At 51.6% G+C, this 19277-nt stretch overlaps 1 protein-coding gene across 1 annotated transcript in view; it reads left to right on the top strand.

Annotated features, from left to right (window-relative positions):
* Positions 1-19277, top strand: part of HOMER2 (homer scaffold protein 2) — a 70917-nt gene that overhangs the window by 45449 nt on the left and 6191 nt on the right. Inside the window, exons 2-5 of the mRNA XM_058665525.1 lie at positions 220-376; positions 6123-6254; positions 14150-14242; positions 18363-18469. Of these exons, the coding sequence (XP_058521508.1) occupies positions 220-376; positions 6123-6254; positions 14150-14242; positions 18363-18469 (489 nt within the window). The remainder of the gene's footprint in view (positions 1-219; positions 377-6122; positions 6255-14149; positions 14243-18362; positions 18470-19277) is intronic.

Raw genomic sequence — 19277 nt, 5'->3', positions numbered from 1 at the left:
CCTTGAAGCAGATTGCTGCTGTTGCCAGCTGCCCCACAGCCTCAGGCTGGCCAGAGTGTGGGGTGCAGAGCTGGTGTCTCTTTCCCTCCCCTCCCTCCTTGGCTTACTTTCATTATTCTCATGTGTATACACCATGCCCCAGAAGAGCTCCCCCCCCTCCCCCCGCCGGGACCAGAGTCATGTCCCGCCTACTCACACTCCTCGACTCTCCTCCCGCAGAGAACAACCCATCTTCACCACCCGGGCGCACGTCTTCCAGATCGACCCCACTACCAAGAAGAACTGGGTGCCTGCGAGTAAGCAGGCGGTCACTGTCTCCTACTTCTATGATCTCACCAGGAGCAGCTACCGGATCATCAGCGTGGATGGGGCCAAGGTACACTGGCGCCTTTTAACAGTCTCAGGCACTCAGTTTTCATCTCATGCCTTTATAAAGGCGGGGGGTGGGGTGAAGTGCACTCCCAAATCCCTCCACCGAACAGAGGTTGTATGATTGCAATAATGCCTGTCTCACCACCCATCCTTCTCTGTTTTGTTCATTTAAAGAGCAGCCTTCCTAGCTGGTGCTTGAGTGCCTGTATAAGAGTTCCACTACAGGCTTACAGCACTCCTGATGTCTCCCTTATGGTTGGCTGTGGAAGTGGCTTCCAAGGCCTTGCTGTCACAGCTAATGAGCATCATCTGTGGTTGCTCATATATCTTTAGCTTGCTTTGGATGCTGTCCTGTTCTTGGCATTCAGACGATATGAACCCTTGGTAACTACTGAGAGGATTTCCTGAAATCAGTTTTTTCTCTGCCACCCTCCCCAATGTTTTTTTTTTTTAACCATGTTATGTGGGGGTAGAAAGAAGAGGCGTCACCCCAAGCCTCAGATCTTAGAGAACTCGACCTGCTTGCTGCTTTCTCATCTCTTGTCTGTCGCTATTCTGCACTCATCCTGCTGGATGTTTTAAGAAATAATTATGGGCCCGGTGCAGTGGCCTAGTGGCTAAAGTCCTCACCTTGAAAGCCCCAGGATCCCATATGGGCGCCGGTTCTAATCCCAGCAGCTCCACTTCCCATCCAGCTCCCTGCTTGTGGCCTGAGAAAGCAGTGGAGGACAGCCCAAAGCCTTGGGACCCTGCACCCGCATGGGAGACCTGGAGGAAGTTCCGGGCTCCTGGCTTTGGATCGGTGCAGCACCGGCCGTTGTGGTCACTTGGGGAGGGAATCATCAGATGGAAGATCTTCCTCTCTGTCTCTCCTCCTCTCTATATATCCACGTTTCCAATACAAATAAAATAAATCTTAAAAAACAGAAATAATTATTTGATAGAGTGACAGAGAAGAGACAAAGAGAGAGATTGATCTTCCAACTCCACAGTTGGCCACAACCGCATCCTTGAGCTATCTCCTGCTACCTTCGCAGGTGCATTCGGAAGGAGCTGGATCAGAAACAGAGCAGCTGGTACAAACCGGCACTCACATGTGGGATGCTGGCATTGAAGCAGTGGCTTAACCCACTGTTGCACAGCGCCCACCGCACTGCTGGGTTCTACGTGGATTGTCCTCTGTCACCCGAAATCACTGTCTGTGACGTCAGTTTCCACCGTGCTCCCTCTAAACCCCCTCTCCATTTTTATTTCTCAGTCATTTGGGCTAAAACAAAACAAAATGTAGAGACATTGCTTCCTCCGTGCATGCAATGACTGCCCTGGATGCATCTCACATACATACCTTGTGTGTCCGACCATAGGTCTGGATCCGCTTGCATCTTCCCAGCAGCCTCTGGACCTGCTCCTTCCTCTCCCACCTGCGCTCTCTGCCGACCTCTACCTCCACATCAGCCTTCCCGGGTGACAGGGACTGGAGAGGTCAGGGCTGGGCACTAGAATGGGGCCAGAGAGTGGGCTTTGTCCCTGCTAGGTAAAACACTGGAGCCAGCAGGCGCCTGTAAGGGTGAACCCCACTTCAGCACCATGGAGAGTGCAGTTTAAAGGAATAGGACCCTTCCGTCCAGGAGCATAACCCTTGTGCCTGCTCAGAAAGGGATCCCAGACAGGCTCATTCTGTGGCCGGGGTCTTGGCTGAGTACATGCTACTCAGAAGACCTGAGTCCTTGGATGGCAGCCCCTGGCTCGCCAGCTCAGAGCAGGCCTCCCTCCCATGGCTTAGTGAGCGGCAGGGAGGCTTGAGGGTGCTTGGCACTTGGCAGGTCTGGGCCCTGTGTTGGGCCTCTGGGGGACGCCATGAGACCACGGTGGTAATCCACTTTCTCTGCCACTTCCAAGCTGGGCCTGCCTGGACTCTGTCCCTGGGACTCTGCTGCTGCCTGGAATTCCAGCCCATCAGCCTTCTTGGATCCTTCCGATTCCCTCTGTCATCCCCAGACAGACTTGTGCTTTTGTCAGCCAAATCATCCCAGGATGTAACAGGCTTAAGTGTCCATAAAACGGCTGTCTTAGAGCGAGTGAGCCAAGTGTCAATTGTTTGTCCCAGCGTCAGCTGTGATCATGTGGGAGAAAAGTTAGGCATGGGATGGTGGAGCTGACTCAGGGGGGAGAAGGTAGAAAAGAAGTGGGGATCAGGAGCCATGATCACATAGTACCCCTGAATTCAGACATCATTCCAGGGGCTCTCAGTACTCCTACTGGGTACCCGGCGCCTGGTGCTCCTAGAATCACACTCACTCCCTAGCTCCTTCCCAAACTCTGACTTTACAGCTGCAATAGAACCTTGTTGATGAAACAGAGCCAGCAGAAGGCCAGGGGAGCATGGCCTTTGTTTAATTCCCATGACTGGTCCTCGGGGGTTGGGGGTTGGTCTATGAACAGGCTTCCAGAGAGCTGGAGCACAAAGCACTGAGCCGTGATCCCCATCCCTACCCCTCCTCAGGCCCCGCTGGATGCCTCCCACCCCTGGGCAGCAGAGGTCAGAGCTCGGACCTCCAGCTGCTCTATGAGATGTGGATGACCCCAGAGGGCTCAAGCTGTCCCATGCCTTGTACCTTGCTCTCCCCACGCCTTGCAGAGGCCCGACCCCAGCTCCTGAACATGTGAGCCTGCTGATACTGCCATGGGGTGCAGTGTGCTGAGCTGACCCTGGTGCATCCATGCCGAGGCCAGTGGCTTCCTGTCTGAGCTCTTGTCTTTTGCGCTTGCCTGGTATGTGTGTGTAGAATGGGGGGAAGCAACAGGTATGGAGGGGCTGCCACCTCTTGAAGGAGGACCATGCCTGGCTTGTCTTAGGATGCCCAGCCCCAAGCCAAAGTGGACAGGGCCATTGAAGAGGGTGAGGGCGGACCAGCAGCAGGTGTACTGCATCGTAAGAATCACAGTAGGGTCACCACTGAGGGACACCCAAGGACCAAACTCCCCAAACAGACCCCAGGTCAGCGGTGTTCCTGGACAGATGGGAGCCCCAGAAAGGCTTCCCTCCAGCTCATAGCTTCTCAGAGCACTGCCAGGAGCTGTGCAGTCCCCGCTGTGTGATTTATGGCAAGTCTCTGGGCAGCACTGCCAACCCCATCATTGGGAAACTCCATTTGCAGAGCATTTGTTAATTGAGCCATCACAGTTCCTTGTGTCTATCACAGAGCTGCTGGCACCAGCTCGGGCCAAGCTCGACGTTGCTGCCCATGTTAGGTGCTTGGCATTGCAGGGGCATCTCCCGCGTGCTCTGGACACCCGTGCTGTCACAGACCTCAGAGGTCAGCTGTTCTGCAAACAGCAGCAGTACCTGCCGTGTCTAGAGTGGTAGCTGCCACCTTGGTGTTCTGGGAATTGTAGCCTTGCTCCCCCCCGGCACATTCCGGTCCCCCTCCTCCACCCATTGCTGCGTCTTCCATTGTTAACATCTAAGTCACTTCCAATGAAAGGCCACCACAGCCATCCCATGTGGTTACTCCAATGTCCCCTTGCTGGGAGAGCCTCAGCAGAGGCCTGCCCAAGCTGAGCCTCCACAATGGCAAGCTAGATAATCTTCTGATACCACCACTGAAAATAGACTACTACATGCAATGATCAGAACTGTGGTCTTCAGCGAGTACAAAAAGCAGCGTTGTGACCAACTTCAGAATGCAGGGTTTTTTTTTTCCCCACTTTAATTCTTTGGATTTTTAATTTTAACATTAACATCCATCACATAAATAACAGCTAAGTACAAACTTAACATCAAAGTTTCTATACTGTTACATCTTGTTTAGCATTAACAGTCATAAATTGATGAAGTTTTTTGGGGGAAGAAAATTAAGTCAGAATTTAAACTTGGCAGTATATAGTGATTAAGCATGGTTTTACAGCACTTTGCATTTTAACAACTGAAGAATACAAAAGTTTTAGGCAGGTGAGCAGGGAAATCCCCAACTACCCAGTGAGTGAGGAAGAATTTACCTCTACATCCTACCTAGTAAAGTCCAGGAGAAGCAAATAGGGAGCCTGACCAGTAAGTACAGGCTGAGTGATTATAGGCTAGTTGGCCCTTTCCCTGGCTGTTCCAGACTTTCTGTATCTATATCTATGTCTCTCTCTGTCTGAAAAGCCAGATGGGAAGCCTAATCAGTAAGGTACAAGCTGTGTGATTATCAACTATCTGATCTTTATTAGTCTCTGTCTATCTGAATTAATTTTGGGGCTCACAAGCAACCCTGTTGGTCGGTGTACGCGAGGCCTGGGAGCCAAGGCTAGAACTAGATAAGGACCAGAGAAAGCTCCTCTCCTGAGTCCAAAAGGAGATTTACAACCCTTTTGTCTCTGAGTGCCACCTGGGGCTCCTGGCTGTAGTTCGATGTCACCAGACCCTATGAAAGGGTTTGGGGCTGCTACCATCCCATGTGGGAGATCCAATAGAGTTCTCAGCCTCCAAGGGCATTCATATTCCTTGCGATCTCCTAGGCAGTCGGGATACGGTTCAGTAATTTTATTTAACCAGAATGCAGGTTTTACAATCAGATCACTTGGGCTTCATTTTTAAAAGATGTGTTGCATTTTATTCGAAAGACAGCATTACGAGAAAGGGAAAGACAGAGAAAAGGTCTTTCGGTCACTGGTTCACTCCCCAAGTGGCTTCAATGTCTGGAGCTGAGCCAATCCAGAGCCATGAGCTTCTTCTGGGTCTCCCACACAGATGCGGGGTCCCAAGGTTTTGGATCAGCCTCTGCTGCTTTCTCAGGCCACAGCAGGGAGCTGGATGGGAAGTGGAGTAGCTGGGAATCAAACATGAATTGATGAAACCCTGCTGTCATCAATTGAAAGAAAAGTACTTCTGGGCCCAGTGCAATAGCATAGTGGTTAAAGTCCTTGCACGCTCCAGGAACCCATATGGTCACTGATTCTAATCCCAGTGGCCCTGATTCCCAAAGCCTTGGCACCCTGCATCCGCGTGGGAGACCCAGAAGAAGCTCCTGGCTCCTGGCTTTGGATTGGCTCAGCTCTGGCTGTTGCAGCCGCTTGGGAACCAACGGATGGGAGATCTTCCTTTCTGTTTCTCCTCTCTGTATATCTGACTTTCCAATAAAAATAAATACATCTTAAAGTGCTTTTGGGTTCCGTATGGGATTCTGGTGGTGCAGGCAATGGCCTCATGTGCTACTCCACAGCCCTTGCTTGCTTCTCTTTCCAAGGCAGCCTGTTCCACACAGCCCTCCTCCTCCAGGACCTGCTTTCTCTCCTGCCCCTTATCCTGGAGGTCCAGGAGAGAGGTGACAGTTTGCCTCAAGCTCCCACACTGTACTTTGCAGTTCCCTTACACCTGCTCACACCTGCAGACTACCCATTGACAAAAGATCCCAGGCCTGCTGGGAAGCCTGGAGTGTTTTTAAATAAGTTCAGCTGGACCCTGGGGCTTAGGATGGTTAAAACAGGCACGCGGAATAGTTCTTCAGAGAATGTGTTCCAGGACCACGTTGGAGAAGCACACAGTGCTTCGGGAAGCTACTTGATGCCTGGTAGGGTGACCTTGCTGTAGATGGGTCATCTGTGGAATCTCTGAGGTCACTGTCGCCCACCGAGTGTGGGATATGTCAGAAGGACGCAGGAGCCACTGTGATGGAGCAGAGGACCAACTACTGGGTGTGCTGGCTTTGGTCACAGAAGGCGCCTCTCGCCATGTGCTACCATCTCACTGCTTGTACTGTCTCCTGCAGGTGATTATCAACAGCACAATCACACCCAACATGACCTTCACCAAGACATCGCAGAAGTTCGGGCAGTGGGCTGACAGCAGGGCCAACACCGTGTTCGGTTTGGGGTTTTCCTCCGAACAGCAGCTGACCAAGGTAATGTGGCTCCGTCTGCAGTCAGGCGGCTGTTTGTCCCGGGGAGGGAGGGGTTGGAACACTGGGTGACGGGATTCCTACCTGGCCTTCCAGTTTCATCCTCTTGGGCATCCCAGGGCTATCAAAGCAGGTGCCCTTTTTGAAATGACAGGTTCTGTGCATGACAGGAGCATTCTTCTGTAAGTTAAGGCTGCTTTGGCTGGTTGTAACACGAAGGAGCAGTGGGACCTACCCCACTGCGCCTGTTCCTGGCGGGACCCATAGACACTCATAAGGGGAAGTTTGACCAGATTGGCTCCCTGAGCTTTGCAGGGCTCTGAGAAGCAGGCGGCCTTCCCATGAGAGAGAAGCAGTTATTCTTGGGACTTTGCAAGGAAGAGCGGTGCACCTGCTGCTGACGGCAGCGTGTCCTGATGATGTGAACCTGTTCCTCCATTGGGAGGTTCACGGATTGTCTCCAGCGGCCAGCCGTGTCAGTGACTTGGTTGGAGCCCCAGAGAGGGACTAAGGGGGTGCACAGTGGATGTTCCTAACCCTGTCGCCCCACACTCCCTAAAGGGCTGCTCATAGGACTGTGCGTTGCTGTTTTCGAGGAGGGGGAGTCCTAACTTTGATTCAGTTCTTTAAGAGGGTCTCTGACAGGGGGTTTGGAAGTTGCTAAAACAGATTCTGGCTGGTCACTGATTCAGGAAACCACTTAAAACTCCAAGAGCTGACAGGATGATCTGGTGACTGGCGGTTGGCCTCCCTCGTCAGCTTATGGGGGTCAAAGCCAGCTTTTGGAGACTGCAAAGGAGCCCTGGGTAGGATGGTACTTCAGAAAGTTCATGGAAAGGGGAATTGAAAGAATAAATAAAGGCTTCTGGTAGCCTTGTGATGGAGTGGGTAAGTGCTTACAATGCCAGCATCCCATTTCAGAGAGCCGTTTTGAGTCCTGGCTATGCTGTTTCTGATCCAGCTCCCTTCTAATGCACCTGTGAAAGCAGCAGAAGGTGTCCCAAGGGCTTGGGCCCCTGCTCCTATGTGGAAGACATGGCTGTAGTTCCTGGCTCCTGGCTTCAACCTGGCCCAGACCTGGTTGTTGTGGACATTTGGGGAGTGAAGCAGCAGGTAGAAGATCTGTCTCTCTTCCTCTCTCTGTCCTTGAATCTGCCTTTCAAATAGATAGACAGTCGGACAGATGATGGACAGGTGGGAGCCTGCACCATGGGCAGCAGGAGCCATCACCCGCTGCCTCAGATGGGAGCAAAGCAGCTAGTATGGGATGCCAGGGTCCTAGGCAGTATTTTTTTTTTTTTAAGATTTATTCATTTTTATTACAGCCAGAGGTACACAGAGGAGGAGAGACAGAGAGGAAGATCCTCCGTCCGATGTTTCACTCCCCAAGTGAGCCGCAACGGGCCGATGCGCACCAATCTGAAGCCGGGAACCTGGAACCTCTTCCAGGTCTCCCACGCGGGCGCAGTGTCCCAAAGCACTGGGCCATCCTCAACTGCCTTCCCAGGCCACAAGCAGGGAGCTGGATGGGAAGTGGAGCTGCCGGGACTAGAACCGGCGCCCTTATGGGATCCCGGGGCTTTCAAGGCGAGGACCTTAGCCGCTAGGCCACGCCGCCGGGCCTGGTCCTAGGCAGTATTGTAGCCACTGTGCCAGATGCCCACCCCTCCATCGTAGCCACTGTGCCAAATGCCCACCCCTCCATCGTAGCCACTGTGCCAAATGCCCACCCTCCATCAGAGCCACTGTGCCAAGTGCCCACCCCTCCACTTTTCATGGATTTCCATGAACTCCTTGAACTACTCTCCCAGGTACCAATGAAGGCTTTGGGCGTAAGACTGACTAGGACGCATGACTTAGAATCTACCCTAGAGTCTGGTTGCTGGAGGTGGGGTAGGGCAGGTGTCACTGGGCTCCATCCTGGGCTGACCCCGTGTCAGGGGTCAGAAGCCTGGTCTTTAAGATTTTACTTACTTATTTGAAAGAGTAACAAGGAGAAATGGAGAGACAAAGAGAGATCTTGCATCCACTGGTTCATTCCCCCAGATAGCCACAGCGGCTGTGGTTGAGCCAGACCAAAGCCAGGAACTCCATCCAGATCCTCTATGTGGGTGTAGGGACCCACTTAGGTCATCTGCTGATTTCCCAGGTGTATTAGCAGGGAGTTAGATGGAGATTGGAGTAGCCAGGACTTGAACCAACACCCCATGGGAGACGCAGGTGCCACAAGTGGCAGCTTAACTTGCTACTGTATAGCACTGGCCCCCACAAGTCCAGAGTTTTGAGGTCTGGCCAGAGTTGCCCTGGGCAGACCTGGATGGGCATAGTTTTAAGGGCAGGGGAGCTGGAGTGAGTCAAAAAGTCCACCCCAATGAGCACCTGTGAATTTGCTCTCCTCTTTGCCCAGCATGTGTATGTGTGTGCCTCTTAGGAGACCCCATCGTACAGATCCCGCCATCCTACACGTGGTCATGAATGCCCTGTGTTGTGGGCATAACCCCGCCCTCTGCCCGCCACATCCTTGGGCAGCCCAGAAGCACCACAGCACCTGCGCAGCCTGCCTACTCCCGGCCTGGTTCTGTCCCAGATGCTGAAAGCTGTAGAGCAGGCATGAAGCAGGAGTGTGGATGTGACTGCGGGTGGTGGCCTGTCCAGCCCTGCTCCCTCCGTGACGCTGCAGCTGGGATTCCCCAGCCGGCATGAGACACCTAAGCTCTGCTTCTGGCTGACGGGGTGGTGGGAGGGCCTGAGCATCCTGCAGTGACTCAACGCACGGCCTGCTGTTCATCTGCAGACCCACTGGGTTTGAAGATATGTGCTGGAACATTCTAGGTAGTGGTGGTTCACGGGCGTGAACAGCTGCACCGGCTGGACCCTCAGGGTTGCGGTGCTTGGGCTGGGCACTGGAGCTGGCGGCTGGGTGCTCAGTAGGATTGGAAGTCAGGTGGCCATGGGGAACAAGAGTGTGTGTTGCCAGAGACACGTGGGCCCTGGTCCCTGGCCCCTGGGCAGTGTGCCCATCTGTCTTTTGTTTTCATTTCTTCCCCCTCGCCCTCTCTCTGTCTCTCTCTCTCACACACACACACACCCCTGCCATCCTCTGGCTCACTCCCCTGAGACCTGCCATAGTGGAGGCTGAACTGAAGCAAACCCAGGAGCCAGGAATTCCATCTAGGTCTCCCATGTTGTGGGATGGGGAGGCGGGCAGAGACGCAAGTGTTTGAGCCATCACCTTCTATCTGCCAAGGTCTGCATTGCCGGGAAGCTGGCACTAGGAGTCAGAGCCAGGCAGTGAGTGCGGGTGCTGCACGCAGGATGTGGGCATCTTACCTGCTGGGCCACACACCTTGCTGCACTGTATGTCTTTTGAGAAAGCAACTGCAGGAGGCTCCTTTGGGCCAGTCCTTCCTGCCACCTGCTTTGAAGGACTCTCCTGTGGGGAGCGGTTTGCTGAAGAAAGCCCCGCGGTGGCAGCTGCAGCCAATAACCCAGGACCGGCAGCTGCTCTGCAAAGTGGAGAGACGAGAGCTGGTCTTGCCAGCAGGTGAGGCAAATTTGCCTGCTCTCCAGGGCCTGGCCAATCAGGTAGCACCCAGTGGACCCACGGGAAAAAAGGATATATAAGCAGCCCATTTTTAGGCGGGACAGAGAGAGCTACAGGGAGCTACAGAGGACGGACGGATGGACGGACGGGACAGACGGAGACGAAGAAAGACTGGTTGGAAGTAAAGCCTGGAGTGTCGGGTGATTTCTTCCGTGGGTACGGGAGACCCCGGGGAACCCCGATACTCTCCAGCTGTGGAGGGCGAGGTGGTGGGTGGCTGTGGTTTCATTCAGGGCCCTGTCCCCAGTCTGTCTCCCTGAGCACCCAGTTTTGTGTCACCCCGCACAGCCAAGCCCTTGCACACACCCTTGGACTTCTGTGTAAGCCATGGGTTCAGGCGGCCGCCTCTATGCGCTAGGGGGACATTTTCACTTCTGAGGGTGATCTCCAAGCTCCCTGTATCCCCGCCTAGAAGGGGAGTATTGGTCAGCAGTTCTGCAGTGGGCTGCTAGCTAACAGCCACCCTGCAGTCACAGTCCAGCCCTGCAGAGGGACTTTGTGCCCTGCATAGCTAGGTTGCTGGAGGGAGAATGCAGCCCCTGTGCCCTGGAGGAGAGAGGGTGTCAACAAGCACGCATTGCCACGTACCCCAAGCCAAGCAGAGGGACTAGGGTTACAAAAAAGACAACACGCAGTGGGTCATTCTTGTAAAGAGAATGCTGTTATTCGAAGTTGGCATACCTCTTTTATAGTCAGCCTAGTTCCTCCCAGTATTTTGCCAATGCTCAAGCAACTCCTAAGCTCCCCTGAGGGCATCTTAAAAAAGGGGAAAGCAGGGAAGAGGGAACTTACAGTCAAGCCAGGGGCTAAAAGTATCAGGCCAAGATTGCCTGTCCTGTTACCCCTTGAGAAACAAGCTAAGCTGTGGAGTTAACCCTTGGGAGACCCGGCCCTGCAAGAGGGGTTCTTTTTGCAGGTTCTGGTGAGAGGAAGCTTTCATTCATTCTCTGGTTGGAAGGACATCACCGTGTCTCCTATTCTACGTCCTGAATATGAACCAGTTTCCTTGTAAGTCTTATTTTGGAGAGGCAGAAAGATACCGAGACAAGGGCAAGCATAGAAAGGGCTTCCTTCCACTGGTCCAGCCCCAAACACCTGCAGCAGCCAAGGCTGGACCAGGCTGCAGCCAGGAATCAGGCACTGTTCTTCGTCTCCCTCGTGGCTGGCAGGAACCCAGTGACATGAGCCATCACCACCACTGCTCAGGGACTAGGGTTGAGAGCCAAGCCAGGACACGAGCCCAGACAAACTCTTACTCCTCATTTTAAAATGTATGTATTTTTATTGAAAAGGCACAGTTACAGAGAGAGATAGAAAGATCTTCCATCTGTTGCTTCACTCCCCAAGAGGCTGCAATGGCTGGAGTTGGGCCGATCCAAAGCAGGATCCAGGAGCTTCTTCTGGGTCTCCCACGTGGGTGCAGGGGCCCAAGGAGTTGGACCATCCTGTGCTGCTTTCCCACGCAATTAGCTAAGAGCTGGATGGGAAGTGGAGCAGCCGGAACTCAAACTGGCACTCATGTGGGATGGTGGCATAGTAGGAAGCAGTGACTACCTGTTGTGCCAAAACATGGGCCCCAGGCAAATCATTTCTGTCACGATGATTATGGTAATGGTTTTGACTGAAGTATTACCCAAGCCTTAAAACGGTACAGGGTGACCGTGATGAAGGCAGATGGGAGAGTTTCAGTGTTAATTAGAAGTCTGGGAGGTTTATGGGAATCTGTTAAAAGGAAATCAGCCTGAACAACAGCTTGGTAGAGGGGTTTTCTTTGCAGCATAAATTACAACAGGAGGGGATGAGGGGTGCGGAGTCGATTAAGCCGGCTCCAGCTTCCCTGATCCAAGCTCTAAGGTCAAGTTGTGGCTGCTGTGCTTTCTATCCAGCTCCCTGCTGGTGTGCCTGGGAAGGAAGCAGCAATTGACTCGAGTGGGAGACCCAGATGCAGCTCCTGGCTTCTGGCTTCAGCCTGGCCCAGCCCTGGCTGCTGTGGCCATTTGTGGCCACTTGATCAGCAAACCAGCAAGTGGAAAATCAGTCTCTCTCTCTCACTTCGTAACTTTACTTTTCAAATGACTAAATGAACACTTTATTATAAGGAAAGGCAGAAACGAGATAAGGAGCAAGGATGGGAAAAGACAAGGAAAATGAGAGAAGCCCCATGTCTAGGCACGAGAAATCAGCTAGGATACCCTGTGGGGGAACCCTGAGGAGGAGTTCAGACGTCTTAGTGGGTGATCCCAGGATTGCTTGTGGGTATTAAGGGCGTGTTGTAAGCTTCAAAACAGACTGAGATATGCAGCGACACACCATTAAAAAAACCCAATAGTGTGTAGCATGACTGGCTGTAGGAAGATAGAAGAGCATTCGTGTGGTTAGTGCCTGCCTGTGAGTGCTGGTGGGAGCTCTCAGGGAGGTTGTTTTCCAAAGCCACATCTTTCAACTCTACAAGCAATGTGCTTCTGTTTTAGAACAGAGAGAAATACAAGCTTAGCATTACAGGGGGAGTTTTTACCGCAGGGTGATCATTTGGTGTCCCAGATCCCCTTCTTCCATGGGGAGGGCTGGGCAGAGGGAACCCTGGATCCCTGCCAGGGTCTGCTTCCTGCACATGAAGCTAGGATCACGAGCTTTGAATCAGAGACCTCCTTCCCTTTGTCCGATGCTCCATTAGTTTCGCACAATGGTTTCCCAGAAGCGGTATTGCTGGATCAGTGGGTCCAAGCCTAGTTTTTGTTCTGAATACAAATTTCCAAATTGCCTCTCCGCAGGGCTGTGCCAGGACACAGCTCTACCAGAGAATCTTGCCAGCACCAGGAATTATCACTAGGCTTAGGGCTCATTAATGTAGCCCGCAAGGAAGAATGCCTTGTAATTTTGATTTGTATTCGAACCACCGTATGCGTGGTTCAGCCACAGTGTTGTTTGTGAATTCCACCATTTATCTTGTTGGGGTTTTCATGGTTTTCTTTTCAATTTGCATCATCAACTCTTTTTGTGCAAAAGATAATAGACTTTCTCTGTTGTTCCAGCATTGCTATATTTTCCACAGGCTCGTTTCTCTTCTGGTTTTCTAGAGGATTTTTTTTTCCTTTTATATTCCAAAGCTTTGAATTGTTATGTAGTCAAGTCTGTCACTTTTGGGATTTTTTCTTTTATTTCTTCCAAGTTGAGAAAATTACCCTCCCAGCCTTCCGGCAGAAGTTTGACAAATGTTCCTTTTTTTTTTTTTTTTTTTGCATCCAGTGTTTTTTTTTTTTTTTTTCCATTTTACTTTTTAAAATTTATATGAAAGAGATACAGAGAAAGGGAGAGCAAAGTGGCAGGGGAGGAAGATCTTCCAAACTCTGGTTCTCTCCACAGCCTGGTCTAGGCCAAGCTAGAGCCAGGGGCCTCCCACGTGGGTGGCAGGGGCCCAAGCCCTGGAGCGCCACCTGCTGCCTCCCAGGGTGCGCTTTAGCAGGAAGCTGGAGCCGGGACTCCAGCACAGGCACTTCCATCTGGGATGCTATCAACCTGATGGTGTTTTCCTGCGTCAGATGCCCACCTGTCTCCTTTTGGAGCTGACTGGCTTAAAAAGGATCTCACCACAAGCTTTGGGAATTTAGCAATTCCTTCCCCCCCTGGCTCACAGGGTGTTTTTCTGCCTTATGACACCTATTTATTGGGATTCTTGGATTTTTTTTTCCCCACTTGGAGATTTAGCTAAATTGCTTTTATTGTTTTTTGTATTTGTTCCTGCTAATCTGAGGCCTTTGTTTCTACTATTTCAAAGGATTTATCCACCTATTTGAAAGGCACAGTGTGAAAGAGAGAGAAAAGTATCTTCTGTCTGCTGGTTTACTTGCCAAATGCTCACAACATCCGGGGCTGGGCCAGGCTGAAGCCAACAGCCTGGAGCTCCCTCCAGGTCTCCTGTTGGATATCAGGATTTCAGGCTCCGGGGCTTCCATCTGCTTTCCCAGGTGCATTAGCAGGAAGCTGAATTGGAAGCGGAGGAGCTGAGACTAGAATGGGTGCTCCAATATGGAATATTGGCATCACGAGGGGTGGCTGAACCGGCTGCACGACGTGTTGCATACTTTCTCATCCAACTAGCTTTCGACCTGAGCTTGTACAGAGATGTTTCTTGAAGGTGGAAAAACAAAAATCTCCTTTATGTTCATTTTTTTTCATCTCCAATAAAATTTATTAGCTGGAAGTGGATACAAAAGGACCCAGAGGGCTTTGGCTATCAGCTGTGCACGGGGTTCACTAAGACCTTAATTAATAACAGCTTCCTCCTGGCATTCAGTTTGCAGAGAAATTCCAGGAGGTGAGAGAAGCTGCCCGGATGGCCAGAGACAAATCCCAGGACAAGATCGAGACCTCGAGCAGTCACTCCCAGGTGTGTCCTTAATCTGGGAGGGCAGAGTGGAGTCTTCGGGAGGGAGCCCCCACCTCCTTCCTTTGTCATGTTTTCATGGGAGGACGCATGATGCGCCAGGTACTCAGCTGCCCAGTGACAGAGAACTGAATTCCCCAAACCCTCATGTCCCTGTTTAGCGTCAGGCGGAAGAAGGCATGCCACGACTGTGTCTTGGCCCGGGCAGGTCTGAGTGCTGGGAATTGAGTTGTGCATCTACTCAGTTGTGCTGACAGACTACCAAGTCAGTGATTGAAGCTAGGACAGAAAGACCCCTGCCTCGTGGATTGGTAGATGTGAGGCTGGGGTATGGCTTGGCCTGGGACAATGTGCTGTGTGGAGGGACAAGGAAAAAGAAGAGTTCGAGAACAAAGAATGGAGGGCAGGAATCAGCCTTGGTAAATGTTCCACAGCAAGAGAGCCAGGAGCATGTGTGGCTGGGCTGAGAGGAGGCTGCTGTGGAAGACCTGGTATTTCTCCTCAGTGCCTGGCTTCTAATGTGATGGTTCTTTGTCTCACTGGGGAGCGGTCGGGACACCCTGGAGGGCCTTGGGGGCTGTTGACCTGGAATAGATCGACATTGCAGGTCAGGGTGTGACTGCAGGTGGGATGGTCACCAAGGAGGCTATGGGGTGGAGAATGGCTGGCGCAGAGCAGCCATGGGGTCCAGACCCCAGGAGGTGAGTGAGGGGCCCTGAGTGTGTGCAGCAGACCTGGCTGTGGGCCTCGTGGAAGCCATGGTGCAGCCAGAAGCAGCAGAGGCCAGAAGGCAAGAGCTGGAGCCCAGGAGGTGGATCTGGAAGGGCATCCAGGCAGTGCCCGGAGCTCATGGCCTGGTCTGGCTGACAGGTATCCCTGAAAGATGCCAAATCCAAGAGTGTGTCCAGGTGGGTGCCACTTTGGTCAGCTGTGGTCTGGAGTCTGGGTGTATCATCTTCCTCCAGATGTGATCTCGGTCAACATCAAGATCTGAATCTCTCTATACAGGGTTTTCCTTTTACTGTTTGTCCCTTCCCAAAGTACTTTTCTTTAGGGTTTTTTTTTTTTTTTTTTTTTTTTTCGGGAGGAGGGGTAAGATATGTATTTCCTTTTTTTTTTTTTTTAAAGATTTTTTAAAATTTTTTATTTGAAAGGCAGATTTACAGAGAGCAGAGATCCTCCATCCTCTGGTTCACTCCTCAAATGACCACAGTAGCCAGGCTGAGCCAATCCAGACCAGGAGACAGGGGCCTTTTCCTGGTCTCCCATGCAGATACAGGGGGCCCAAGTCTTTGGGCCCTCCTCTGCTGCTTTTCCAGGCCACGAGCAGGGAGCTGGATGGGAAGTGGAGCAGCTGGAACACACACTGGTGTCCCTGTGGGCTTCCAGCACTTGCAGGTGGAAGATTAGCCTGTTGAGCCATCACACTGGCCCCAAGACTTATGTATTTCTTTGAAAAGTGGAGTAATTGTGTGTGTGTGTCTGTGTCTGTGTGCACGCTCTGGCTCCTGCTTCACTCCCCAAAGGCCAGCAGCAGCCAGAGCTGGGCCAGGCTGAAGCCACGAGCCGGGGACTCCACCTGAGGCTCCCATGTGGGTGACAAGAGCCCACAGCCTCTGGCCATCACAAGAGCGAGGAGCTGGTAGAGGAGTGGGATGACACAGCTGTCGCTCTGCTGTAGGTGCAGTAGCTTAACCCACTGCCCCGCCATGTGCCCTGCAGGTCATCTGGACCTTAAGAAACCAGGCCTCCCCAGTAAGATAGGAGTTTGGAGTAGGAATTAACTGGAGAAAAGGATTTCTATCTCCAAACTTTTTTTTTTTTAACTCTTCCTTATACTTCCCCAGATCTAGGATCTGTTACACATGTTTCTTTTTGCTGGAACTCACAGTTGCCTGGTTTCCTGAATTCCTCGGAGTTTGACCAATTTGTCCAGTTTCCCATAGTTGAGGAATTCATCCAGTTGCAGAATCTCTCGATGCGTGGGTTGATTCCCTGCTCTGGAGTGGGGAGAGGAATCGGCTAGGATCTCACCAGCAGAAGGTGTGGCTTCCCACAACCATTTCCAGGAGGTTTACCACATACATCGCTTGTTCGAAACTTTTCAGCGTCGTGATCAGTCCCTTGTGTTTTCAAAGATTCCTTTTCAAGACTGGGTTCAGGCTGAGCTGTATTGCAGCCTTGGTTTGTATCCAAGCTTTAATTCAGGACCCTTAGGTTGTTTATGGAATGCTGAAATGGACGTTCTGGCCCAGCTGGGTGTGCTGGGTGCTTTCCGCAGGATAATGTGCTTGCATGCACTGGTTGGGCCAACGGCTCCGACCTTGGAAAGGATTTGATGCCGACTGCACACCTAGCCTACTGGGAGCACTGTTCTCACTCCCACTGGCAGTGAATAAGCCTCCTCTTCCAAACCCTCACCCACAGAGCTGTATTCATTTGACAGTTTTATAAAAAACAGAAGTGTATTTTTTCTTTTGTTTTTCCTTCTAGTGAGATTAAATATTTTTTGACTTATTGATTGCTTTCTCCTTTTGTTGTATCAATTGCCTGTTCTCTACCTTTAAGCTGATTCATCCTTGACAGGGTTGATTCCTAAGAGCTGTTTTTTTGGTTTTTGTTTTTTATCATGAGACATTTCAGCATATCCTGAACAAGGCAGCCATCTGGATGGATGAATGGATGGGTGGAGGGAGGGATGGATAGGAGGTTGGATGGATGGGTGGAGGGAGGGAAGGAGGGAGGGATGGATGGATGGATGGATGGGTGGAGGGAGGGATGGACAGGAGGTTGGATGGATGGGTGGAGCGAGGGAAGGAGGGATGAATGGATGGATGGAGGGAGGGAGGGAGGGATGGATGGATGGGTGGGTGGAGGGAGGGATGGATAGGAGGTTGGATGGATGGGTGGAGGGAGGGAAGGAGGGATGAATGGATGGATGGATGGAGGGAGGGATGAATGAATGGAGGGACACAGTGAAGGGATGGAGAGAGGGATGAATGGATGGAGAGGAATGGACGGATGGATGGTGCTGAGCCCACCTGCACGCACAGGTTAGATCTCGGATAAGACTGTATTCCCTGGTATTTGGATTCCCCTTCTGCTGCCCCCTCCTTCGTATGGTAAAGCAGTTCCGCCAGGTGTCGGCATTTCCTCCATAAATATTCAAGGCACAGCTGTGAAAGTTGAGATCTCTAAGTGTTTCAGTCGGGAAAGATACCAACCTCTTGTTTTTCATATCTGCTGTGTATATTGGTCCCCTGGCTCACGTTTGCATTTTAACTTTGTTTATGACTTTTTTTTAATACTGAAGTTGAAAGTTAATCAAAGGTATACCTCAAGGTTCCTTTGTTGCCTGCTAGAGGCTAAGGAAGATCTAAATTCTTATTCAAAACCACATGAGGCTTCAGCCCCTTGTGGGGTAACTGATTATAAGACAGCTCCTCAGGATATTCGGAATAATACCAGGTAGAGATGAGACTAAACCACTTCTTTATCTGGTTCCTGCTTTTCAAATGAGTATGCTGATCTCACTCTCCACAGCACCCCCCCCTTTTTTTTTTTTAAGATATTCATTTGAGAGCTAGCGAGAGAAAAACACACATAAAAAGAGCTCCCACCCACAGGTTCACTCCTTAACAGAGTGCCCATGGCTGTTGGGGCCCAAGCCAGGAATGTGGTGCCAGTGTGCAGGAGCCTGCTGAGCGGAGCCATCACTGCCCTGCCTCCTGCCCCCACCAAGGCCGGGGGCCCCCACTAGCCACTAGCCACTAGCCAAGTGCCTGCATCAAAGTCCCAGGAGTTTCTTCCACCCTTGTCTTCTGGCCCTGCAAGGGGCGCTATTGCATGGGGCGTCTGTCCTTTCTGTATGAGGAGCCTAGGGCTGTCTGATCTGCTGGGTTAGAACAGTGCCCTAAGCTGTGCTGTCAGGGACCTTGTGAGCTCCCAGTGGGTGTTGGGGACCGTGATAGATGGTCATTATTGGTCTTCTCCACGTTACTAGTCAATGTGGGTTCTGGTAAGATGGGCCGGGTCATCCACTCCAGCATGCCCTCATGTAGTAACGTGTGGAGAGAACTCTTTTGGCCAGGAATCTGGGTGTGAAACCCCCGCTTGCACCCAGGCGTCCAGTATCAACGGGACGGACGATGAGAAGGCCTCCCATGCCGGGCCAGCTGACACGCACCTCAAGTCTGAGAATGACAAGCTGAAGATTGCGCTGACGCAGAGGTGAGCTGTGCACCCCGGCCAGACCCAGTTTTTTCCGCGTTCGCCCTTCTCCTGGGGCCATCCTGCTGGGCAGGCTTTCGAGAAGCTGGCAAAGAAAACCGGGCCCTGCTTGGCACAAAAGTTTTGTCTCCTAGTCGGAGCAGGCCTACCAGCTGCACGGCCCTTCTCTGTCTCTCTGACCATGTATGTGAGCACCTGTGAGCTTGCTGGTGTGAACGTACTAGTGCAGGATGTGTGGTAGTGTGAACATGGTGGTGTGGGATTGTATGTTAGTATGAGCCTGCTGGTGTGAGAGTCTTAGTGTGGGATTGTATGTTAGTGTGCACATGCTGGTATGAGTTTATTAGCATAGGATTGTTGGTATGAACATGCTGGTGTGAGTGTGCTAGTGTGGGATTGTGTTAGTATGAACATGCTAGTGTGGGATTGTGTGTTAGTATGAACATGCTAGTGCGGGATTATTCATGTGGATACGCTACTGTGTGTATTAGTGTGGGACTGTGTGTTAGCATGCACAAGCTAGTGTGCTCCTGTTAGTGCATTAGTTTGAGTGTGTTAGGGAGAGCCCTAATGGGAGTGTGCTAGTGTGTATCTCTGTCAACATTCTACTGTGTGTCCTTGTAAACAAGCTAGTATGAGCATGCCAGTATGTGTTCATGTGTGTGTATTAGTGTGTGCATGTTCCTGTGAGCATGTGGTATTTATGCTTACGCTGCAGTGTTGAACCGTTCACATGCAATGATGGTCTTCGTGTCCAAGAAGGGAATTGCCAAACCTAAGAAACAAAAATAATAGGAAACCACATCAA

The sequence above is a fragment of the Ochotona princeps genome, chromosome 6 (genome assembly GCF_030435755.1).
Source record: "Ochotona princeps isolate mOchPri1 chromosome 6, mOchPri1.hap1, whole genome shotgun sequence".
NCBI classification, from domain to species: Eukaryota; Metazoa; Chordata; class Mammalia; order Lagomorpha; family Ochotonidae; genus Ochotona; species Ochotona princeps.
Note: the sequence above shows the minus strand (reverse complement) of the source record. Positions and strands in the feature narration are given on the sequence as shown.